The following is a 22,576-nucleotide window of genomic DNA, read 5'->3' on the forward strand; positions in this document are numbered from 1 at the left end:
ATATATATATATATATAAATAATGCATCTCTCATTTACATTTAAAAGCAAAAAGTCCCCAAGAGCTCACGGTGACCCAGCTGTGGCTTGTTCATGGGGTGTGTACTGACCCTCGCCAAGCACATTTATCCTTAGAACCATCAAGTGTTGTTAATTCTAAAAAAGCTAAACACTTTTTCTCCTGCAAATAATAGGTCCATTTGGCCTGAAAGCCACACTCCCAAGCTCTATTCCAGCTTTCCTCCCAGCATGCCCAGGACTGGATCTCTCATTCTACCATCCTGAGAAAGAGAGGAGGTTTACAAATGTCCGCCTCACAGGTGACCACTACCAGAGCCCACTTACTCACTAAGGGTACAGGGCACGGTGTACGGAAGTGGACAACAACCTGGCAGATTCTCCCGGCACAGATCGACACTCCAGGCACAATTATTTCATGATATGCTGCACTGAGTCAACATACTGTAACTACAAATCCCATTCTTAGGACATTTGGGCAGTTCCCATTACTCATTATCCTAAAACATGATGAATGTGAGATTATTCCTGATAGTAAATGTCCAGATACGACCTCACTGGTTCAAAGCATGTGTGCATTATTTTATTTTTATAGCTTCTGACATGCTTCAGAAAACTTGTTGCTTTCCACAATCTATGAATATACAAACTTCTTTTTAACATAACTAGCACTGAGAATTATTTTCTATATGTAATCCATGGATCCTAGGCTACTGATGCTTTTAGAAATATATAGTTTGCATGCCTAAACTGAAGAGAGAATTGTCATCTGACAGGTTCATTGCTAATCACCAACAATGAACTTGGTGTAAACCCATCTATCACAGCACATTAAAGATACGCCTGCTAAAGACATGACTATTATAATCTGCTAGGACAGCCTGTGACATGCGGTTGGCCAGTGCCTACATGACGAGTTCTCTTGCCCTTGTCTTCATGTTCTGACTCCAGTGGGTAAGAAGAGGCCTGGAATCCCTGTGAGTGCATTTCCCCCAAAAGTTGGCCATTCTCATCCATTCATAGGGCTTGCTGGAAAAGCAAACCTGGGGTGCCTTCTGAAGCCCCAACCCTCCATCTCATGCTCTCTCTTTCTGTCCCCAAGTACACAAATTCTGATTAGAGGGAAGCATGAAGCCTCACTGGGACTGTCAGCACCTGAGCTGCACCACGGGCAGGTAGGTGGTGGAGAGCTTATGGGTGCCTGACTGGTGACTAAGGCAAGTGGTACTGACTGCTCCTTGGGTATGCTTCTGTGGCAGGAGACCTGGGAGGAAAAAGGTGAGCATGGTAGAAAGCAGGCACCAAAACCCACTCATACTGCTCACATCTGACAATCGTGTCAGGACTCAAACGGCCAATATTCAACAACCCTACCCAACTTGAAGAGGGGGTACTTTCCACAGCTGCTGTCTTGGCATCCAGAGTCAGGTGTCCAGGTGGGGGCTGCTATGCCTGCTCTGAGAAATAGGCAGAATGCAACAGTGTCTTCATTGCCTTAAAGCCTAAATAAGCAATTCGTGGATTTAAAACTACTGACAGAAACCACTTGTCCCAACTTACAGGGCACCTTGGGGCGGACTCAGTGTGCCCAAGAACATAACGCAGGCTGCAGAGTATTTACAACTGAGTATCACCAGTGCGCGCCGTAAGGGTCTCGCATCCCCAATGACAGTGATGCTTGGACCCTTACCAGATAACCCGAATGTGACCTGAGTCACTACGGATTCTGTGTGGGTGAGACTGTGGGCACACCTCAGAGGCCGCCCAGATGAGGGGTGACGATTAATAGCCAGGGCCAATGTAAAACATCTGTGTGGAGAACACTTCTGCATTCTCTGTCACAGACACAATGCCCATTGTTAGCCATGGTCCTTCATTCAAACATAATTCAAGGGCAGCAAAGCCTGCCTTTTCAGATGAGCTCCGGGCTGCCTTGTCCTGCACAAGAACTGTAACAGTGCTTTCCTTTGGGCTTAACTGCCTGGGAATCTGCAGCTCAATTTAACACTTAATGGTAACAACTAACCTTATTCCAGGTTTCTGTTGAGATAGTACCATAATTAGAAACAGATACAACATCAAAAACTACTTTTTCTCCTTTACTCACTGTCTCATATGTTCTTTAATAATTTAAACCACTTCTAATCATTTTAAAAGTAGGCAAAGTATGAATTATAAATTTAAAAAGCATCTCTCACTCATTTACTTTTTCTTGTCATCACTAAGTGGTGTATAAATGAATTTGTAATCACTAGTTTGGGCAAGTTGCTTTGGTTGTCTCTCTCCCACTCTAAATCATTTCATTTAATTTCTACCCAAAACAATTACTTCAGGAAAGTTCCAATTACCAGCAAATGGTTGCTCTGAGCCTGGGTGGCCTTTGGCAGCTATGGACCTAGGTGAGGCCATGTAAAAAAGCTGGGCACAACACCTGATGGGAGGTTCTAGAGCGTCACTAATTCTGGTGGGGGTCTGTCTTCCTCATCTTCTGGCTACTTAAAAGGCCTCAGTGAGGCCAAAAAATAAAGACCAATACGATTTACTGGGATCTACACTGGTCGTGTAAATTTATTTTCCCCTCTTGCTCTGAATGATACCTTATGTGTATGGTCAACTAAAACACACCAAAAAACATATGAAAAAAACTCTTCAGGAGTTCTTTAAGCTAAAGAAAATATTGTTTTCAAAATTTTATAGCAATTATTTTATTATTTTGTCTTATTAAATTCTGTGCTTAGATAGCGAAAATACCTGTTCAGCCCAATAGAAGGCAGAAAAGAATTCCTATTAAGTGAAAAAGTTTTACTTCTACTAAATAATGAGTTTTTTTAATAGGGAAGGAATTAATAATGAGTTTGCAAGGAGACGCATACTCTATTTTGTTCTAGTTTTTCTTGTGTCTAGATACTATTCATGGCAATAAGGCGAATCATCAGTAAGGTACATAGGCCTAGGAAAAAATGCCACATAATCAACACTTCAGAGCCAAGAGTTCAATTATTTAGTGTTTCCACAATTACACTGTTACATTTGGGACTTGTTTATTGTAGAAGTAAAATGTCATGGATATTGAAAAGCAAAGTCACTACAATTTCATGTGGGGTGAGGGTGTTTCTCTCCTCACCTGCCCGAAACACCATTAGATGCCCCCATCGGCCCTGCACCTTGCCCGATGGCTCTCCTGTCCCTTGACTTGGCCTCGGTTCTCTGTCTGTGAGGCTCCTTCCTTCTGGCTTAAGGTTCCCCCTCATCTTGGTGATCCCACACAACCCACACGCCCATCACTCCTGCCAATGCCCCCATGCCGTTCTCACCCCACATCTCGCTGCAGCCCATCCTGCAGAGCCCAGCACTGTCTTCATCTGACTGCCCTTGGGTTGCAGAGTACATGGAGAGAAATGACATGGCATGAGATGACCCTCAGTTGCCCTCAGCTGGGCTCCCAGTGTTGCCCCTGGTCTCGCGGACCCTAGTCTACAGAAACAGCTGTTTGGGATTTGGCTACTCCATTCTTTACCTGTTTTCTGTCTCTGCTTTACCATCTCTCCCTTCAAGTCTCAGCAGCTGTTGTTTCAGTTCAAACAAAAGCCCCCCAACTCCCTGTGCCATCTCCTTTCCTCTACCAATTCATCTGCACCCGGGTACCTGGGGACTGTGTCCCTTCTGTCATCTACTCAACTGGGTCTCACCTACCCCACCGCCTTGGGCACCTGGTTTTACCAGTTATTTCCTTGTTTGCTTTTCCTCTTTTTGGAGGCAGTGTGAGTGGTTATAAGCTGAGGGGTAACATAAATTCAGCCCGGGCTTGGCACCCATACCTGCCCGATGTAACTCTTATAGGCTGGGGTCTCTCAAGGGACACCCAGGGTCACAGCAGTGCCAGCTACAGAGGTGCAAGCGGCGTGTGCAGCCCCGTCTGCGACATCGGTGGGTGCTAACCAGCACCGTCGCTCAGCTCTACTGGCTTTTTGTCCTTGGCCCGTAGATATTCTCAAATACTATGGTCACCACTTTTCCCACTAAAAATGCTACCACAACGTATACATCCCTTTTTCTTGTTAAAAATTAAAGAACAGGGAGGCTACTCCCCCTCCCACTCACTGGCTCCCTGCACGCACACTAAGAAGGGACCGCTGCTGATAGTCCGGCGTGACAGGTGCTCTCTAAGCCACGTAACCTGGTTCCTAGGCTCCTAGCCCACCCGCGTTCTGTCATGCTGTCTGCTGGCCGCCTCTTGCCGGCCTTGCCACAGATCGGTCTTTAGCCCTCTGTGTGTCCCATTTCTTACCCCCAAGACCAAGTTCCAAGCAGACATCTCTGCTGGGAAGTTCTATAGCCACCTTCAATTCAGCAGGCTAAGGCTGGGATGTGCCATCTCCTGCACTAATGACAGTCACAGCAAGCAGCAGCAGCCATCCTCTGTGCTACAAAAAAGATGACCAAGGAAGGCTCAGAAAAGGCATTTTCTCCAAAGTCACTCAGCAAGTGGCAGAGCAGGATTTGATCTGGGTCTGCCTAATGACTCCACACCACTCCGCTTCTCCCACTCTAGATAAAGCCGCCCTACAGATGGCCAAAGCCAGAAACGACAACTACTGTAGATGCCACCGTCTCCTCAGTTAGTGCGGATAGGAGAAGTGACTGTCCCAGTGTCAGAGCTTCCTCAGGCTGCAACCCTCGATCAAGTCACGGCCTCTGTCAGTCCCCAGGACTTACATGCCAGGGGCAGAAACCACAAACGTGCAGAATCTAAAGTGTGCCCAGCTGTATGAGGACCTGTTCAGGCCAGCCAAGGACAGAGGGCACATCTGGATGCCACTTTCCAGTGACTGGAGGAAAGAGCTGACAAATGGTTGGATGGCCGGCAAGCCACCCACCCAGAGAGGGCGAGATCTCAGGTTATCACATCCATTTGAAGAGTGGTCATTCTGAACAGTCTCCCAAAGCCAGAAGTGATGGGAGCTCATCACAAGGAAGACTTGGGGCAGGGGAGGGAGACCAGGGTCCTTCTGAGAAGGCTCATGTCTGATGTAAACACGACGATGCTGCGGGGCGCTGGGGGGCCGGGTAAGCTTTAGCGCGATTAGAAAGGTTTTGCCTGGCTGAGCCTGCAGTTTTGTGACATACCACTTATTCTCCTGTGACCCTAAGATCAGCGTCCACCTTTTAAAGTTCTCTTAAAAGATGTTATGCTTCAATAAAAGCACTTATTGAAGGAAAAAAGTAAAGACCTGGCCCCTTTGTTCTTTTGGAACAGCAGTGGTGGGAAGGGCAACACGTGAGTGGCCACTGCTGTGCAGCCTGTGGTCAACAGCCAAGTGGACGCAGAAATGGCTATGCGGCCCCAAGCGCCATCATAAAATCTCTCAGTAGGTCGATTCTGGGACCACTGTAAAAATCAAACACCAGTCTTTAACTTTAAAATTTACGTTCTGAATGAATGGCCCTGAAAATAAAAACGGACTTGTCATCCTGGTGTTAGATGACTGTCTGAGACACAGGCAAGGAGGGGCTCCACTGGACCACCAAGCTCTGTCTTTGTGATAAGAAGGGATAATACCCGTTTACTTTCTTCATTCCCACAAGATGGGAAAAACACATTAGGAAACAGGGTGCTTAAAAAAACTTTAAGCATTAAGTTAACATTACTATAAAAATTACCGTAAAATGTGTACGTTCTATTGATAATAAGAAACAGATTTCTGTGGAAGAAGTTAAATAATATTGAAGATGTTACTGTTTTACAAATCCAAATGCCTGTACTTCTAAGAGGCCTCCATGTAATCATCTTCACATCACCGGGACTAAAAGATCCTCTGAAAGCAAACTCCTGGGCCCTGGGACGTCAGGCTGCTTGTGGCTGCCAAGTTCCCTATGTAAACCAGAGGCAAACCTCCCTGGAACACCAGTGAGGAAGGTACTTCATCAAATAGGCTTGGAAATGTGCACTGGCATGGCTGCCACAGCGGAGGAAGGAAGATGCAGACAAGTTCAGGCTGTACAGGGTTAAATGGAAATACAGCTAGAGGCCCTTTACTGCTTTTCACAATTGATCCTGGGAATCACCCATCAGCCTCCCTGTGTATGTATGTGGTACACAGGCTTCTAAGATGGCTTGCAACGAGCCCACCTTACAGAATTCTGACTCCTGGGCTGTGGGCTGGACCACAGTTCTAATGAGCACAATGCTGCAGAACTGATGGGATGTCACTTCCAAGATTAGGTCACAGAAGACTGACTTCTGGCCTGCTAGCTTGTTTTCTCTCTTGCCTGCTGCTTGCTCTGGGGAAGTCAGCTGCTTTAAGTGGCCCTATGGAAAGGATCCACAACAGGCTACTGGCCCAGCCAGCAAGGAACTGAGACCCTCTGTCCAGCAGGCCATGAAGAACAGATCCTGCCATCAACCACCTGAGCAAGCTCGAAGCAGGTCCACCTATAGCTGACTCTTAAGATGACTTCAGGCCTGGCCAGCACCTGGACTGCAGACTTGTGAGAGTCACAGGACCCAGCTAGACTGCACCCAGATGGTTGACCCACAGACACTGTGAGACAGTCATCATCACAGAGAAATTCGTTTGCTATCTAACAGAGTACGCAGAACTCTAAAGCAGGGGTCGGCAAACTTTTTCTGTATAGGGCTAAGAAGTAAATATTTTCAGGTTTGTTGGGCCTTATAGTCTCTGCCACAGCTACTCAATTCTGCTGTTGTCGTATGAAAGCAGCCACAGACAGTATGCAAAAGAATGGATGTGGCTATGTTCCAATAAAACTTCATTTACAAAAACAGGTGGTGATGTGGCCTGCAGGCTATAGTTTGCCAACACCTGCTCTAAAGCACAGGTTGTGCAAGAATCCTATGTTTGAGTTACAGTGATCTGCATTTTACCATATTAAAAATTATTTTAACTAAAAAAAAAGCTCAACCTATCACAAGAACACAATAATCACATGAGGCTGAAAGAAAAACAGCAGACGTCTAAAAATTTTCTGAATTTGGTCAGTAATCTAAGAAGCGTAACTATCTCTTATGACACAAGAACACCTCTATTTGCATTTTGACATGGAAAATGCACACCTACTGAGTCAGTCGCGTGTGTACCACAACTCTGGCCACCACACTCCTCACACACGCACTGGCCTTCCCCGGGGTCACTTGCCATGCTGTTCCCAGTGACAGCAGAGGCTTACCTTTGCTTTTAGACAGCGGTGATGGTGGCTGCTCTGTAAACACGTCTAGGGCTGGGGAGTCATGGTGGTCGAAGTCTTTGTCCATGGCTTCTATGAGACTGGTGATGTCGGAATCTTCTGAGCTGTGCCTTGTGTTGCTGGCACATTCTGGGTGGGAAGGGAGGGTGACAGGGGCGGGGGACAGCCTTCCTGGCTGTGGCTCTGGGTGCTGAGGCACTGGTGGTGCTGGTGATGGGGGAGTGTGCTGCTCCAGTGCGCTGTGGACATGCTGCTGGCTGCCGTGCTGGCTCTGTTTCGGCCCTCTGGACTTTCTGCCAGCTGTATGAGCCTGGGCCACTGCATTTGAGTCTAGGGCAAGGGTGCTGGTTTTGCTAGCAGACTGTGCAGAAGTCCTGCTAGAGGTACTAGAGCTGTTTTTGGCTCTGACGTTGTCCACGTCAGCTGAGTTTCTATTGCTGTGACTGCCGTGCGGGTGGACTGATGGGCCACACTGCTTGTGATTCCCTGCACTGGGTCGGGATGACGAGCCGCCTGCTCCACAGAACCCCCGACTGTGACTGGAGTCACAGCTGAGTGTGTTCAAGCTGAAAAAGGACCACTTGCAGTCAGTAAATAGCAACCTACAGAATCTAAGATAAAAAAATACTTATTTCATCGGTACAGCCACCACAAATATAAATGCTGTGAGGAAAAACAGCAAAGAATAGGGATGCTTTTCACAACTCTATATGGTCTGTTCTACCTGAAAATTTAGGAATCGAGTCAGCAATGGAGCTAAGGATCTTTCAACCCTCACCAGTGTAGTATAAAAACATGGTATCCACTGTGAGTTCTTAGTAACTGAGGGCCACATGCAGGGTATTATTAAGTAATCAGAATTAAGACATTCCCTCCAAGCAAAGATGAAAAGAAACTTAATTTTTTCTTTTAATTACATCAGCCAAATCTATATGTACTATAAAATTTATTTCCAGCCTGTGAACATACTTTCCTTCAGACGAAATACCAACGATTCTCCTGAGATCAAATGGTCTTCCTACATCAAAGGGCGGGTTTGAGGCCTCAAAGGACAGCCGCCTGCGAAATGGCTCCCAGATTCCTTGAGCTTCTAAGTAGGCTGTTCCGATGACCAAGAGAAACAGGGCGCTGTGGGGATAGGGGGTTGGGTTCACACACTGGCGCACGAGGAACCAAATTTGATATTAAAGCAGAGGAACTTGGCAAAGTACAATACGATGTAAAAACCAAAGATGCCTGTGACAGTTTTAACGGCCAAGACAAAGCACTACGGATAAAAGTTTGCCAATTTATATGGATGCTCGTAGGAAGGAAACAATGATTTGTATCAGAGCAGACACTGGAGGGTACTTCTCCTTTTACCAAGAGGAAGCTTTTATCTTTTCTTTCAGTTTCATCTCTAGGCCAACTCTTTTCCTTAAAGGATGTGTGGGGTAACTACGTAAATTAATTCAGAAGTGATTCTAAATGTCTGATTCTCAAAACACATAAAGAAATATACTGGAAAAAAGATAAGGACATAGAGGATTTGAAAACTATTTCTAATCAGTTTTCTATTGCTTAGGTCAGTTTCATAAAGAATATACTATTATTTTCAATAAATCACGTAACTCTACCTGGTAAATTAGGAGACTGTTTTTTCCTTAAAGAAATTAACATGTACTTAATTTGTATAACAAACTCCAAAGGTAGACAAGACTTTTATCATATGTGCCACCAAAGAGGGTTTGGTTCTGACTACTCCCACTAGCTGCGGAGCAGACACCTAAGCCTAATGCGGAGAGGCCTGTCTGTGCGTGAGCAGGTTCTCAGCACTCTGAATAGTGACTGGCACACAGTGGACGCTTGATGGACAGTGCCAGGTATTGAACACCAACCCTGAAAGAAGACCAGTACCTCATTATTCCTGAGATGATGATGTATAGAGCCAGCTCCCAGTTGGGTCTGGGTAGGGCTTCTGCACAGGTTGCTAACATATGGTATGGAAGGGATGCATTCAATACAAATACAAATTCAGAGCCACTAGCTGTTATAAACTTCAGTTCACGAATAACTCTAGAAGCTGTGAAATCAGGAGTAAACCTAAAATAGAATGATGGCATTAAGACCAAGTTTTACAAATATACCACAAGCAGCTTAAAGATAATACCAGTTCTATATGCCTTTGAAGCATAACAGAAGTTTACAGTTTGATACTTTTATTCAACTTCCTCATTTTAAGATGGAAAATTGTTTTCCCATGAGGTTAATAACAAAAACACCTACGTTCTGTGAATAACTAGAGAAATGACATAGAAAAAGAACACTAATCCTCTCCCAGTAACTATTAATTTAGAAAGCGGTCTCTGTGCTTCCTCCTCACCTTCCTCCTTTCTCGAAGGCCATACTCTTCTCCAGGATAAATTCCCAATAATGCCTTTAAAAAACAAACCAACCCCCAAACCATGCAAGCCCCAGTGGTTTTTTTCCTCATCTCCTGCAGTACTGCTTCCTGCCCAATTATTTTCTGTTAACTTGATGCTCCCCAGTGGATGACGTGTACTTGAGGAAAGGTGTCCCATTCCTCACTGTGCCTTACATGGAGTAATGCTGTTACTTGTCAAATAAATGTTTACCCAAAATCATAAAATTATCATTCAATTAAGGGGACAGGTTACATTTTGTTACATAAACTTTACAATATAACAAGTTGTCAATTATTGGGTCTTTGGAAAAGTCATGACGCATGTTTGCAACAGATGGTACTAGTTCATTTTTGGAAGTACTAGAGTCATTCGCAACTAAGTTATTGCTATGTCATTTGACAGCTGACAGTTATAGCTTCATTCTGAAAAAAAATTGAGCGATTTGGTTGAGTTTTGGAGATTTTACAAGTTGAAGATGGAAGACCAAACTGTGCATTTTTGCCATATTTTACTGTTTTACTTCCATAAAGGGAAGAACGTGCGTCAAGCTTGTGAAAAGTTGCATAAAGTTTATGGGACCATGCTCTACAGGAACTTCAGTGTCAACAATGGCTCATGAAATTCTGTGCTGGTGATTTTGATCTCAAGGATGCTCCTCGGTCAGGGAGGCCCACCGAGATTGATGACGACAAAATAAAGGCATTGATTGAGTCAAACCCAGGTTACACGACACGAGAGATTGCAGAAACATTGAACGTCCATCATTCAAGCGTTCATGACCACCTGAAGAAGCTGGGATACATAAGCAAGCTCAATATTTGGGTTCTGCATGAACTCAAAGTAGTTCATTTGACAGCACGTATAAACATTTGCAATATGCTCATTAAACATGAGGAAAACAATCCTTTTCTGAAGCGACTGATAACTGGTGATGAGAAGTGGATTGTTTACAACAATGTGGTGTGCAAACAGTCTTGGTCCCAATGTGATGATTCGCCTCAAACGACACTGAAAGCAGACATTCATCAGAGGAAAGTTATGCTCTCAGTGTGGTGGGATTTTAAAGGTGTGTTTTTCGAGCTCCTACCAAGGAACCAAACAATCAATTCAAATGTGTACTGTTGGCAATTGCACAGTTTGTATGAATCCATCATCCAGAAACGTCCAGAACTTGTTAATTGTAAAGGAGTTGTGTTCCATCGCAACAACGCGAGACCACACACAAGTTTGATCACCCGTCAAAAATTACTGGAGCTTGGATGGGATGTGTTGCCACACCCACCATACTCGCCTGGCCTTGAGCTGTCAGACTTCCACTTGTTTTGCTCTCTTCAAAACGCCTTGGGTGGTATAATGTTCAATTCAGATGAGGCTGTAAATCAGCACCTTGTTGAGTTTTTCACAAATAAAGACAGGTCCTTTTATGAACGAGGAATTATGAAGCTCACTGAAAGATGGCAAAGGTTATCGAACAAAATGGGCAATATATCATTGATTGATCTTTGTTCTTTATATAAACAAGTGACCTTTGAAAAACATAGACAAAATACGTGATGACTTTTCCGAAGACCCAATAGTTGTTGAAATAGGCTGCAGCGATTACCAACACAGGTATTATAATTGTCTCAGACCAACTATCACACCTCCGTAACTCAACCACATGGAAAACTGCACGTGGGATACAGTGTTGGCTCTGTTGCTGAGACTGTGAATTTACAGCGCATTTCCTGCCAACAGCACAACTTGGAAAACAATTTTGAAACTGGTTTCTAAGATTATCTGATCCACTTCAGAGACAGAGGAAGTTACACAATTTTGAAAACAAAAATATAGAGAAATAACCAAAGATTAAGTGAAAAAAAAAATCAAGTAAATACATTTGTGGGTAAAAACCGTTTTTGGTATGAAAATATACTTGCATGGAGTCTGAACAACTCTAGTATAAAAAGTTAACAAGAAGCTAGTGATTCATTAGACCTGTAAGAAAATACTTACAATATAATTAAGTCTTTCGAGGCATTGGCGCTCAGTGCAAACTCTTGACAGTTAACAACTTTAAAGCCATACCCCTCACAGGAGTACCCACTGACTTCAATGGTTTCTATGTGAATTGGAAGTTGTCCTGTATTCTCTACTTTAAATGTTCTTTTCAATGTGAAATTTGGCTCTCTTAGTTTCAAACCTGGAGGAAACAAATGTGGAGTGAGTGTAAATCTTGTGACCATGTGCACCAGGTCCAAATTCTAACACATCCCTCACAAATGTGTGCTGGAGACTACAGACTGCTTTCTCATGGCAGAGGTCAGCTTTACCTGGGTTGTAGCAAGAAGTGCTCCACTCTGCATGTCATATGAGATGGCAAAAGTCTGATTATGCTGTATCTTTCACACTCAGAGTACAACATTTATGGCACACAATAAATACTGATATTTTAATCTTTTAAGGTCCGAAGCAAACAACCCTGAAAGCAAGTCAGGGAGTTGCCTTAAAAATCTTAGGTTGTCATCACTAATATATCCACGTGCACATACACAGACAGATACTGTTCTTGTATTTGGAATGATTTGTTGAAAACAAATGTGGAAAATTGTACCCTTGGACATGTCAGGGATACTCACTCTCTGTACAATCTTTTAGTAATGCTTCTGTGATTTTAAAGCGTAGGGAACTCCCTGGACCTGGAAGCTTGCCTGCCACCCTCAGGTTCTCGGTTGTTCCTTGTCCTTGGACCATCACAGCATCCATCACAGTCAGGTTATTTCTATGCAAGAACAAAAATTACAGATTTTTCTCCTATTAAATTTGCGTGTTCTTTTGATCTATAATTTTTACCGTTATTTTATAAACCACCATGTAGAAATTAATACACTAAATTTAAGAGACATTTACACTGAGCATTTAAAAAACATGTACACAGAGACAAGCAAGAGTTGCTCAATTTTCAAGAGTCACATGGCATAGTAAGACACTATTCAGGGTTTTAGCTGTAGACATATCCACAATGGCACCTTCCATCAGGCATGGCGTGCGCATGCGTGTATTCTGGACAAAGTAAAAAGCCTTTTTCATAAGTTAAATGTGCAAACTCATATTAAACTTCTATGTGAGTACTACAAAACACCCCCACTGAAATTGCAGAACATACCTGATTATGATTAGGGAAGAAACAGTTCTGTTGTGCATCGGGGTAAACTTTACTTTGACAAACTTCTTTTCTCCAGGTTTTAGAATTAGGTTTACAATTAAATGTCGAGAGAGGCCCTCTGTAAATCCTGCTGAACTCTGCAGTGGGTGAGCCTTGGATCATCAGGTAAACAAACGGGAGTCATTACTACAGTCTCTGGACCAATGTCGTTTCCTGTACCCCACCCATAGCCCAGTATTACTAGTTTCTTGAACTGATTAAGTATGTAAACAATTTTCTCTCTCATGATTTGGGCATCAGTTAGCTGATAAGCAGAGCTGGGCAACTAGTGAGGACACTTCATATTCTGCATTGTTCCTCAGGACACTGAAAGGGACAGGGGTCTAAAGTCTTCATGTTTCTACTAGGCATTTGTTTTTAAATACAGATTTTTTAGTTTTGAAATATAGCACATGCAGAAATGGACATAAACCTAAGATGAATAGTTCAACGTCTTAGCACAAAACAAACAGCTGTGTAACCAGCACCCAGCCACTGGAGCCAACAGGTGCTGTCCCTGCTACATTCACTGCCTTCCTGCTCCTCCCTCTGCAGGAAGTCAGCTGAAGGGTCTTAGGCTCCATCATATTTTTTATTTGTAAAAATATTTCCAATTCGTATTAATCTATCTTTGAATTTTATTTTGAAAGCTAAGCACATAACTGTTTCATAAACACACGAAGATTTCAAGTTTAAACAATAGCTTAGTTTAATAATCAAGATATTGACTTCTTGACAGCCAGTTACCTATTATTTAAAAAAAGAAAATCACAGTTCACACTTAAGAATACTTTGAAGCAACATTAAGTTCAAACTTCGTGTGGAAAGGGTTGGCACCGCTCGGCTGTTGATGCTGACGGGAGGGACAGTGGGCTTGGCAGGACGTCCTGTGCCCCTCGGCCCGGTGAGGTTTAGGACACAGGGGTCTCCTCCCTGCACTGGCATGCTTCTGCAAATGTAACTTAGACAGTGCAGGACACGGATTTTTTTTTTTAAGATTTTATTGGGGAATTGGGGAAGGGGAACAGCCAAATTGTTGTCCTTCAATTTTAGTTGTGGAGGGTGCAGCTAGCTCAGCTCCAAGTCCTGTCGCCATCTGGCCGCCCGCCGGCAACTAGTGGCTGCTCAGCTCAAGGTGCCATGTTCAATCTTAGTTTTGGTGGGCATAGCCTACCATCCTAAGCGGGAGTTGAACTGGCAACTTTGTTGCTAAGAGAGCACGCTCTAACCACTGAACCATCCAGCCGCCCATCGGCAGCTCAGCTCAAGGCACCATGTTCAATCTAGTTGTGGGTGGGTGTAGCCCACCATCCCATGCAGGAGTCGAACCGGCAACCCTGTTGCTCAGAGCTTGCGCTCTTCACCAACTGAGCCACTTGGCCAGCCCAACACACGGCTTTTTAATGCCTGCTTCTGAGGCAAATTTCCCCATGTCTAACATTCTTTTCTGTCAGTGTCTGCTAGGATGACAGGCTACTCTGCTCTTAAACTGGTGGGTAAGGAAGCTTCCTTTTAAGTAAACTTCTCTGAGCAACTGACGGACCAATCACAGACCATACACACACTCCCCTCAAACATCAGTTATCTGCACTCTGATGGCGGGAAACACTCGAGGATGTTGTGATGCCTCAGGGACAGCACTAGGGCCTCAGTGATGCACCGTCATTTTTAGGTGGTGTTTCACAGGGTGACCAGCTGACCCCGGGACCGGTGGTCTTTTCAGGGCATCCACAGTGTTGGTGTCAGAACTTCTTGCTTAGCACTGACAGATGCTATGTTTTTTCCTGTGTGCTGACATTGGCACTGGTGCTCTGCAAAAGCAGCGCTGGCTCTTTGAAGGGCATGAAGCAGGGCAGTGCCACCAGACTCCCTGGGAAGCCTATCTTCTTCACCGCACACACTTGCAGCTGGGAGAACTAAATTCTGGACTAAACAGTATAACTGTGAATCCTATTAACTTCAGCCCCGGGGCCCAAGTCTTCTGAACACTGTGACGAGACAGATGTGCGCAGAAAGCGTTCCTGCTGCCACTGGGGTACCATGTTGTCCCCATGTGGTCCCCGTGTGGTTGGAGAAGCTGTTGTGTGAGATGCAACCCAACTCACTCCTTTTCTCACTGAACCCCATTTACAATTGAGAAAACAACTGACAGGAAACTTATGGTTATTTTGATGGGGGTATTTGGTAGACCGGTTCATGAAAATAAAGTACATCTGTCCGTTTAAGGAAAACAATTGAAGTATTTGTTGCCAATGATAAAATTTGACCATGTGAGCAGAATTTAGGATTTGGGGAAACATGTATCCACCCTCTGAGTCGACAGAATCTGTTCAATAAAGAATTCCCTGATGAGACACTGGTGGTTGTATTAGTGAACATGATTTTTTGGATGTTGTAGGAGTGAGCTGTGTGAGCGTTTGGAAGCTGAGCGTATCTCGGTGAATGAATAATTTCCAAATGACTGGTGCAGATGTTATAATGAATTCAAAAGGCAATTAAGATACTCCTTTTCACAACTACATGTCTCTGTCAGGTCGGATCAGATATTTATCATCTCCTTCAGCCCAAACAATGTATCATGAGATTGAATGTAGAAACAGATATGAGAAACTCTCTGTGTATTAAGTCAGAGAGCCATTAAAGAGATTCGTAAAAATGTAAAAGAATCTACTTTTCTTGAAAAATGTTGTTTTGGGAAAATAAAGCTATTTTTCATTTTTATGTTATCTGTGTTAAATAAAATAGGTTTATTATTATTATTTTAAAGCTCTCTGTTGATTTCTAATGTGGTACATATTGATAGGTGTAACCCACATAAACTAAAAACCTCTTTGGTGTCCTTAATAACTTTTAAGACTAAAAAGGAGCCCCGGGGCCATTTTGAGAAGCACAGCTTCACAGCATTGCAGGGAACTGTGACAGAATTTACCCTAAGCTCACCCTAAGACCTCCCCCAGAATTTCTTACTTAGAGTAACTTCTGAGGTCTAGAGTGTTCTTACTCACCTCCCTATCTCTCAGCACCTATTATACTTCAGTGTTTTGCATCTTGTAAATACCACTAGTGTTTTGCATCTTGTAAATACTATTATTCAGTAAGATAAAAAAGGCAAATATTAGCTCCTTTAACTTCTTACGTGAACTTCCTCCCATATAAAAGCAGAGAGAAGAATTTCTGCTTATAGTGCTTTCTAGTTATCTGGATTTCTAGAAAAGTTTGAGTTTATTACGTTGGCATTTTATGGATGGAAAAAGCAAAATACAAAAAGATTCCAAGAGAAGGGCACGAGGCTGGAATATATGACTGTCTAAATTTCAGCCTAGTGTTCTGTTACTTGGTAGAAAAAATACAACACTTAAAATTATGTTCTCATACAAGACTGACTTAAAGATAGACTTATAAAAACTATTCTATAAAGGTTTGGGTAACATGTCTTATAGATTAAAACACAAAGCTATGGGGAAGAAAAAGCTATTTCAAGAACTGTAAAACATCTGGCTTGACAGGCTAACTAGTGCTACCTAATCAACAGTGACCATGTGACATGACGGTGTGGACAAGGGCTCCGGGATATGAGAGCTGGGCCTGCATTTGGTCCTGCCCCTTGCTACATGTACGGGCTTCGGCAAGTTACTTCCTGAGCTGTTTCCCCACCAACAGAACAAGGGAAAACACTTCTCTCTTAGGGTGGTCAGTAACTGCTTAGCCCGGCTGCTATGATCATTGCACAAATTAAAAATGTGAATACACCTGGCACAATACTGACACATACTAGGTGCTCATGAAATTCTGGGAAGAGTTCTTCATTACAGCCCTGAAATACTGAAAACCTTCCCACTGCCTTTCTTTCTTGGCCTAGTTAGCCACAGATTGACTTACCCAGGCAACATTCATTGAGGCTTCCTATATGCCAAGGAACAAACCTAAGGGCTTCTGTAGAGTTTGTTTAAACTGTTCAACAACTCCGTAAATTCCATATTATCAACTTCACATTATGAGAGAAGAAGCTGAAATTAAGGAAGGTTTATTTATTTGACCAAGGCGACAAAGCTAGTAGGTACAAAGCTGTGATTATTATAGGAGCCAACGTCCCTTGTTTCAAGTGGGAAGAAGCACAGCTACTGCAGGCAGGAAAGCATCCTGCTGTGCGTGACAACTGTGACCTGTGATGACTGTGACCCTGTGACCCAGGTCCAGCAAGAGCCCACAACAAGGAGAGGAAGAAAGGGATCATTAGTTGTTTTCACTTAAAGTAACTCAGATGATGGAGGGTTAACTGGATTCCTACTCTCATTCATTCAACACCTTTCATATTATTAATATGGGAAGGAAATAAGATAAATAGAAGATAAGCCCTCAAGGAGCTTACACCCAGATTTGGGAAATAAGGTTTTTTACATCAAAAAGAAAACAAAAAACCAGGTCAACGTGGGTGTAAAGGAAGGGTAAGGGAGAGTGAAGACAGCCTCTCAGTGAAGGCTTCCCAGCCAGCAGGGAACACGAACAGGAGGTTCAAGATGGATGAGGATGTGGCGTGAGGCCAGGAGACCTGAACCAGTGTGCAGGTGGCTTTGGTTCTAAGAGCTCATTTCCTGACTGATACACACTCATTAGGGCCTTATAAAACGAGTGCTCAGTGGCTGCCCACCCTGGCCCTTGGCCTGCATGATAGGACAGGAGTGTATATACATTTATTAATTCAGTAACACTCCCTGAGTATAAACGAAGCATGCTACTATGCTAAATATGGATATAGCCAGCCATGGGTCTGGCATTCATGGGGCTTACAATTTTATTAGAAAGTATCCAATAAAAACTTAAATGACCAAGCTCAATATTTTGAGGTTTAATAAAAGTAAATGATGTATTAGTATATTTTTCACTGTCCTGATGTGTAACCTGTATTGTGGACAAGAAGCCACTGTTAGGTCAGAATATGGAGAGACAATGGTTTCCTACAAAGGTGTCAGACAAGGGTACATTTTTATCTCCCTAATGTTTAATCTGTATGCAGAACAAATCATATGAAAACTGGGCGAGACTTAGGGGAAGGAGGAGGGAAAACTGGTGGAAGAAATAGCCATAACTGGCACCAATTCACTGGCAGAAAGTTGTAAGGATTTGAAGTGACTTTCGATTTAAGTGGAAAAAGCAAGTGCCAAAGCAGGGCTGCGTTTGAACCTTAAGAGGACAAGAACGATGACTACAGAAAAAATACACCACTTTATCACAAATAAAGATACTGAAATTGTTAAAGATTTTGCTGGTTCTGTCACCGATTCCATGAGATGCAGCCAAGAAATCACGAGAAGGCTGAGGCTGGGACGGACAGCAGTGGAAGAACTAGGAAAGATGACCAAGAGCACAGATGTGTCATTAGGGACCAAGCTAAGACCAGCCACCCCCTCGTGTTCCCAATTCCTATGTACGGAAGTGAAAGCTGGACAGTGAAGAAGAGGCTGAGAGGAAAAAAACGATTCATTTGAAATTCAGCACTGGGGGAGAGCGCTGGGACACCCTGGACCTCCACAAAGACGCACTAGTACGTCAGAGCAAACTAAGCCTGGGACACGGCTGGAGGCAAAGTGACAAAACTGAAGCGGTCCTACTTTGGGCACATCGTGACAAGGCCGGGTTCTCTGGAAAAGACAAGAATGCTGGGAAAACAGGAGGCAGAGGAAAGAGGAAAGCCAAACATGGGATGGATGACTCCACAAAAGAAGCCAGAGGCTGAGTCTCCAGGAGCTGAGCAGGGCTGTTGGGACGGGACACTGTGGACGTCACTCATTCGTGGGGTCACCAGGAGTCACAGCACGTAGCACACACACACATCTCATCTACATAGTCTCCGAGTGTCTGGTAGCTGTTATTATTCAGTCAACGGCTGAATTTTAATGCCTGCAAATAGGAACATCCTACCCAACATGCCTCATGTTGATCTAAGTCCCACCTCTCTGCCTGGGCTGTTCCCTCTAGAACCACTACTGGACTACTCTGACTTCTGCAGGAACTTGCCCTTCAGCCAAATTTAAGGGCAGCCAATAGTTTTCCTTCACACGAGCCCTGATCATATACTGAATTATTTCTGTGGAATGGTACGAAGTTTGAATACTTACACTGTTTCTGAAGACTTGGAATTCTAGTGTTCTTAAATCTATCTTGGCCACTTTACTCAAGTTAAACCTAAAATAAAAATAGACATGTGCTTCTCTGTGAGCAGCATCATAATCAAAGGGGTTACAGAGGCATTATCAAGTCTGTGCTTTGTTTGCAAATTATCTTTCTGGCACATTTGAGATTATTATCAGATTAGTAACCTTCAAAAAATTGATGTCCACAGCTTAGAGTTAAGATTTTGTTCACTTTTTAAAACTAAAATATTTGAAAGGTCACAATTGCTTTCTCTTTATAATTTTGTAGGAAGAAGTTCTACATTATGTTTTTTGTCTTAAATTGAAAGCTTTTCTAGATGCTTAACATAATATCAATCTCTCTTCCCAGAAACCGCTCTCAACTTTCATTCCAGATCTAGGATTTCTTTAAGCCAAATCGATTAGGTATTATCTGCAATAGAGTCTTAAACATGTAAAATAATAATTCAATGCTAATGTAGGAACATTTGATTACCTAAAGCAATGCTTACCTTGACATTAACTTATCAACGAAGACTGAAGGGTTGGAATATAAAGCCAGAGGAATAAATTGAACATAAACAGGAACATCTGCAGGGTTTTCTAAAGTAATCTCTTCTTCCTTAAACAAAGTAAGGAAACAGGAAAGGAAAGATTTCCACAGTTAAAAGTAGGAGTAGACTTTCACAATCCTACTATTTCCAAAACCTGACGCCACTTTGCATACTCACTGAGGAACAGTTTGTGTTTGTGAGTGGGAAGTTCAAGCGCCGGGGCGAGCTAAGTATGGAAGGCCAGGAGAGCTCGGCGCTGACTTTCGACAGTATGTTTTTTTGAAGGTCTGTATTTACTTCAAATAAAGCGCTCAATCTAGAAAAAACAATTGGTAAGTCACTGTATCAAAATGAAATATTGGAGTTTTCTGAAAACAGGAAGTTCTATTAGTTTTGCGTACTTGAGAAATTTTATTCTATCCTGAATAAACACAGGTTTGCTTGCTCTAATATTTTACTGTGCTTTTAGTAAACACTCTATTCTGTAACAAAACAATGCCAAAAAATGTATCACTGATCACCTGTATTGTTTTCACACTGAATATGTAAAGAAAAAGGCATGCATACACAGAGTCGACATTTTGGGGGCCCTAAAGGACCCTGCATGCCTTGTGGAAAGATCTAGACACCCACAGCAGGGTGCTGAGAACATTTTCAGGAGAACTAATGAGAAGGCCCTGCATTGCTTGGCATATGGCTTTCCCCCCTTGAGATAAAAACAAAACCAAGTACTGATATGCAGTGGAGTTGTCAGCTGAGGAGGTTAACATGTAAGAGGATTGGGGCAGATATGTGTCAAGTTTGCTGCACTATTCAGGACCTCTGCTGAGTATTTTCCTACTTATGAGTGTTGACAAACCAGCTGCTTAGAACTCAGAACACAGTTCCTAAGGAAACAATACTATAAAGGGGGCTCAGGTCCCTGGGCCCAAACACCGAAGCCTATTTTAACCCCTAACACTACTGCATTATGATACGTTAATTGACAGGAGTATAGGTTTTATAAGACGAGTGTCTCTGAACCCACAGACAAGGCAGCTCAGGCAGGAGCAGCGAGAATGCCCCATTCATTGTACAGTGGGGATCTGAGGGACCAGGGCAGATGGACGCTGGGCGCACAGAGAAGGCAGTGGTTTTGGTGTGGGTGGTGAGGAAGGCCCTGGCAGCTGAGCCAAGGGTGGCATTACATGTGACTTATTCCTAACTGACGTTAACATTTGGAGATTGCCTGCACATTATAATGCCCACTATGGAAATGCAGGGGACCAAGGAGTGCTTTCATTACTGTTCTCTTAGTGACTTCATTACAGAAAGTCTCTCTGTACTTATTTTAACCATTTTAAATAAGAAATTTCACTCTCTTTGCCTTAAGAAAACTTTTCACAGCACAGTTCAGAAAAACAGAAACCCTCAGCTTTAACTGTTAACGGTTTGAAATTTTTATGTGTATAAAGTGCAGAATCTTGATGATACTGACAAATACATTTCTGATGGGCCAGATGAGAAGAGCGGTTCTCATCAGCTGTCACATCATCACTCTGCTCAGATTCTCTCCTGAAGTGCATGACAAGATCACATCTCTATACTGGCTGCTCTTCAGTCGAGGTTCAGTCAGCAGTGACATGTCATTAGCAGGTTTTCTACCTTCAAGGATATGGTCGAGTCCATCTACACCAGGGCCCTGCACCTCCTAAGCTCAACTCTGGAGGAGGGAGAAGGCGGCTCTTTCCACAGGAACAAATACACACACACTCGGCCTTCTATATGGGATTAAACAGTTTCCTTGGCTTTAACAGAGGCCAGTGGTAGGTAAAAACTTTCTTTCTTATGCAAATGGCTATGTCTAAGGTGAACACTCTTATCATCCTACATACAGACAACTTCAAATAGTTTCTTTGACTTTTAAGGAAGTACCTGGGGGATGGAGAAAAGAGGAAAATGGTAGCGTGTATATTTCTGAACAATATACAATTAAAATGGCAATTCAAGATGTCTCCTGAATAATTTTCTGAAGTTTAGGCATATTTTCTTAGCTATAGTGATATAAAGTAAGCTCACATAGAATAATATTTAGGAAGTACCAATGAACTTGTAAAGACAGCTAAAATATTTAAAGTGAAACCTCTCACCTATGACCTGAGTTTTCCTTTATTCCCAACCATCCTTTGAACAGGCTTTGATGCAGATCCCAGTCAGCATCCCACATCTCCTCTTGCATTGCCATGCCCAGCGGCACCTTGGGTTCAGCTAAAACACGGAACATAAGTTACGACATACCCACCCCTACATCATATCCGCTCATCCATTTTCCTTCAAATGATTTCTACAGCCCGAGAGCTAGTGACGGACTTTAAATGTGGCAGCCGTTCACTAAAGAATATTTTGGGGGAGTGAAGGGCATGAGAAAGAATAGCAAGGTCACTTACATTTGGACAGAAAAGGCAAGCCAACATAGCAGTGATCCCCACACTGCAGTCCAGGGTCAAAATAAATGTTTGCAATCTGTGAGGAGGCACAGGAGAATCATGAGTCCCAAGTCCACAGAAGGTAAAATAACAAACACTCATCAATGGCAGTTCTCAAACAGAACACTTCTAACCTTTGATTTTTTCCCTGGCTCCAAGTCTTCCTTATTGCCCCGTAATCGTTTGTAGTAAAACCGCACATCTTCTGACAAAGATCGTATTTGCTGTATCTTTACCTTCTGTGAGAAGGAGTTCATAATATTTAAACTTTGATGAACTATCTTCCCCTGAAGGAAAAAAAAACCAAACAAACTCATGTATGTGCATATGGTTGGGTTTTGTTAAGAACACACACTTAAGAGCAGACAGACATGTTTCTAGGAAACCAAAGGTCAAAGGACATTTAGATTTTCCATCAGTTGATAACCTCTAAATTTGCAAACAGACCTCCATATATACCAGGGGTGCCAAAAAAATGTATACACGTGGACATTTTGGTCAACATGTCTCAAGCAGTAATTCACCATAATCAGAAGTGTCTGGGCGCTGATGGTAACCACTTTGAGCACCTCTTGTAATTGCAGAAGTCAAAAGTGGCTTGTATTCATCTTTTG

General features: G+C 43.1%; 1 protein-coding gene across 2 annotated transcripts in view; it reads right to left on the bottom strand.

Annotated features, from left to right (window-relative positions):
• Positions 1-22,576, bottom strand: part of TMEM131 (transmembrane protein 131) — a 206,234-nt gene that overhangs the window by 26,647 nt on the left and 157,011 nt on the right. For both annotated transcript variants that reach the window (XM_019660042.1, XM_019660041.1), the window contains exons 20-31: positions 22,097-22,249; positions 21,924-21,999; positions 21,627-21,744; positions 19,675-19,813; positions 19,456-19,565; positions 18,929-18,995; positions 12,774-12,925; positions 12,247-12,389; positions 11,624-11,810; positions 9,120-9,305; positions 8,193-8,351; positions 7,206-7,789 (exon numbers count right to left, since the gene is read on the bottom strand). In XM_019660042.1, coding sequence (XP_019515587.1) covers positions 7,206-7,789; positions 8,193-8,351; positions 9,120-9,305; positions 11,624-11,810; positions 12,247-12,389; positions 12,774-12,925; positions 18,929-18,995; positions 19,456-19,565; positions 19,675-19,813; positions 21,627-21,744; positions 21,924-21,999; positions 22,097-22,249 — 2,074 coding nt within the window. The remainder of the gene's footprint in view (positions 1-7,205; positions 7,790-8,192; positions 8,352-9,119; positions 9,306-11,623; positions 11,811-12,246; positions 12,390-12,773; positions 12,926-18,928; positions 18,996-19,455; positions 19,566-19,674; positions 19,814-21,626; positions 21,745-21,923; positions 22,000-22,096; positions 22,250-22,576) is intronic.

Source organism: Hipposideros armiger, unplaced genomic scaffold (genome assembly GCF_001890085.2).
Source record: "Hipposideros armiger isolate ML-2016 unplaced genomic scaffold, ASM189008v1 scaffold_310, whole genome shotgun sequence".
NCBI lineage: Eukaryota > Metazoa > Chordata > Mammalia > Chiroptera > Hipposideridae > Hipposideros > Hipposideros armiger.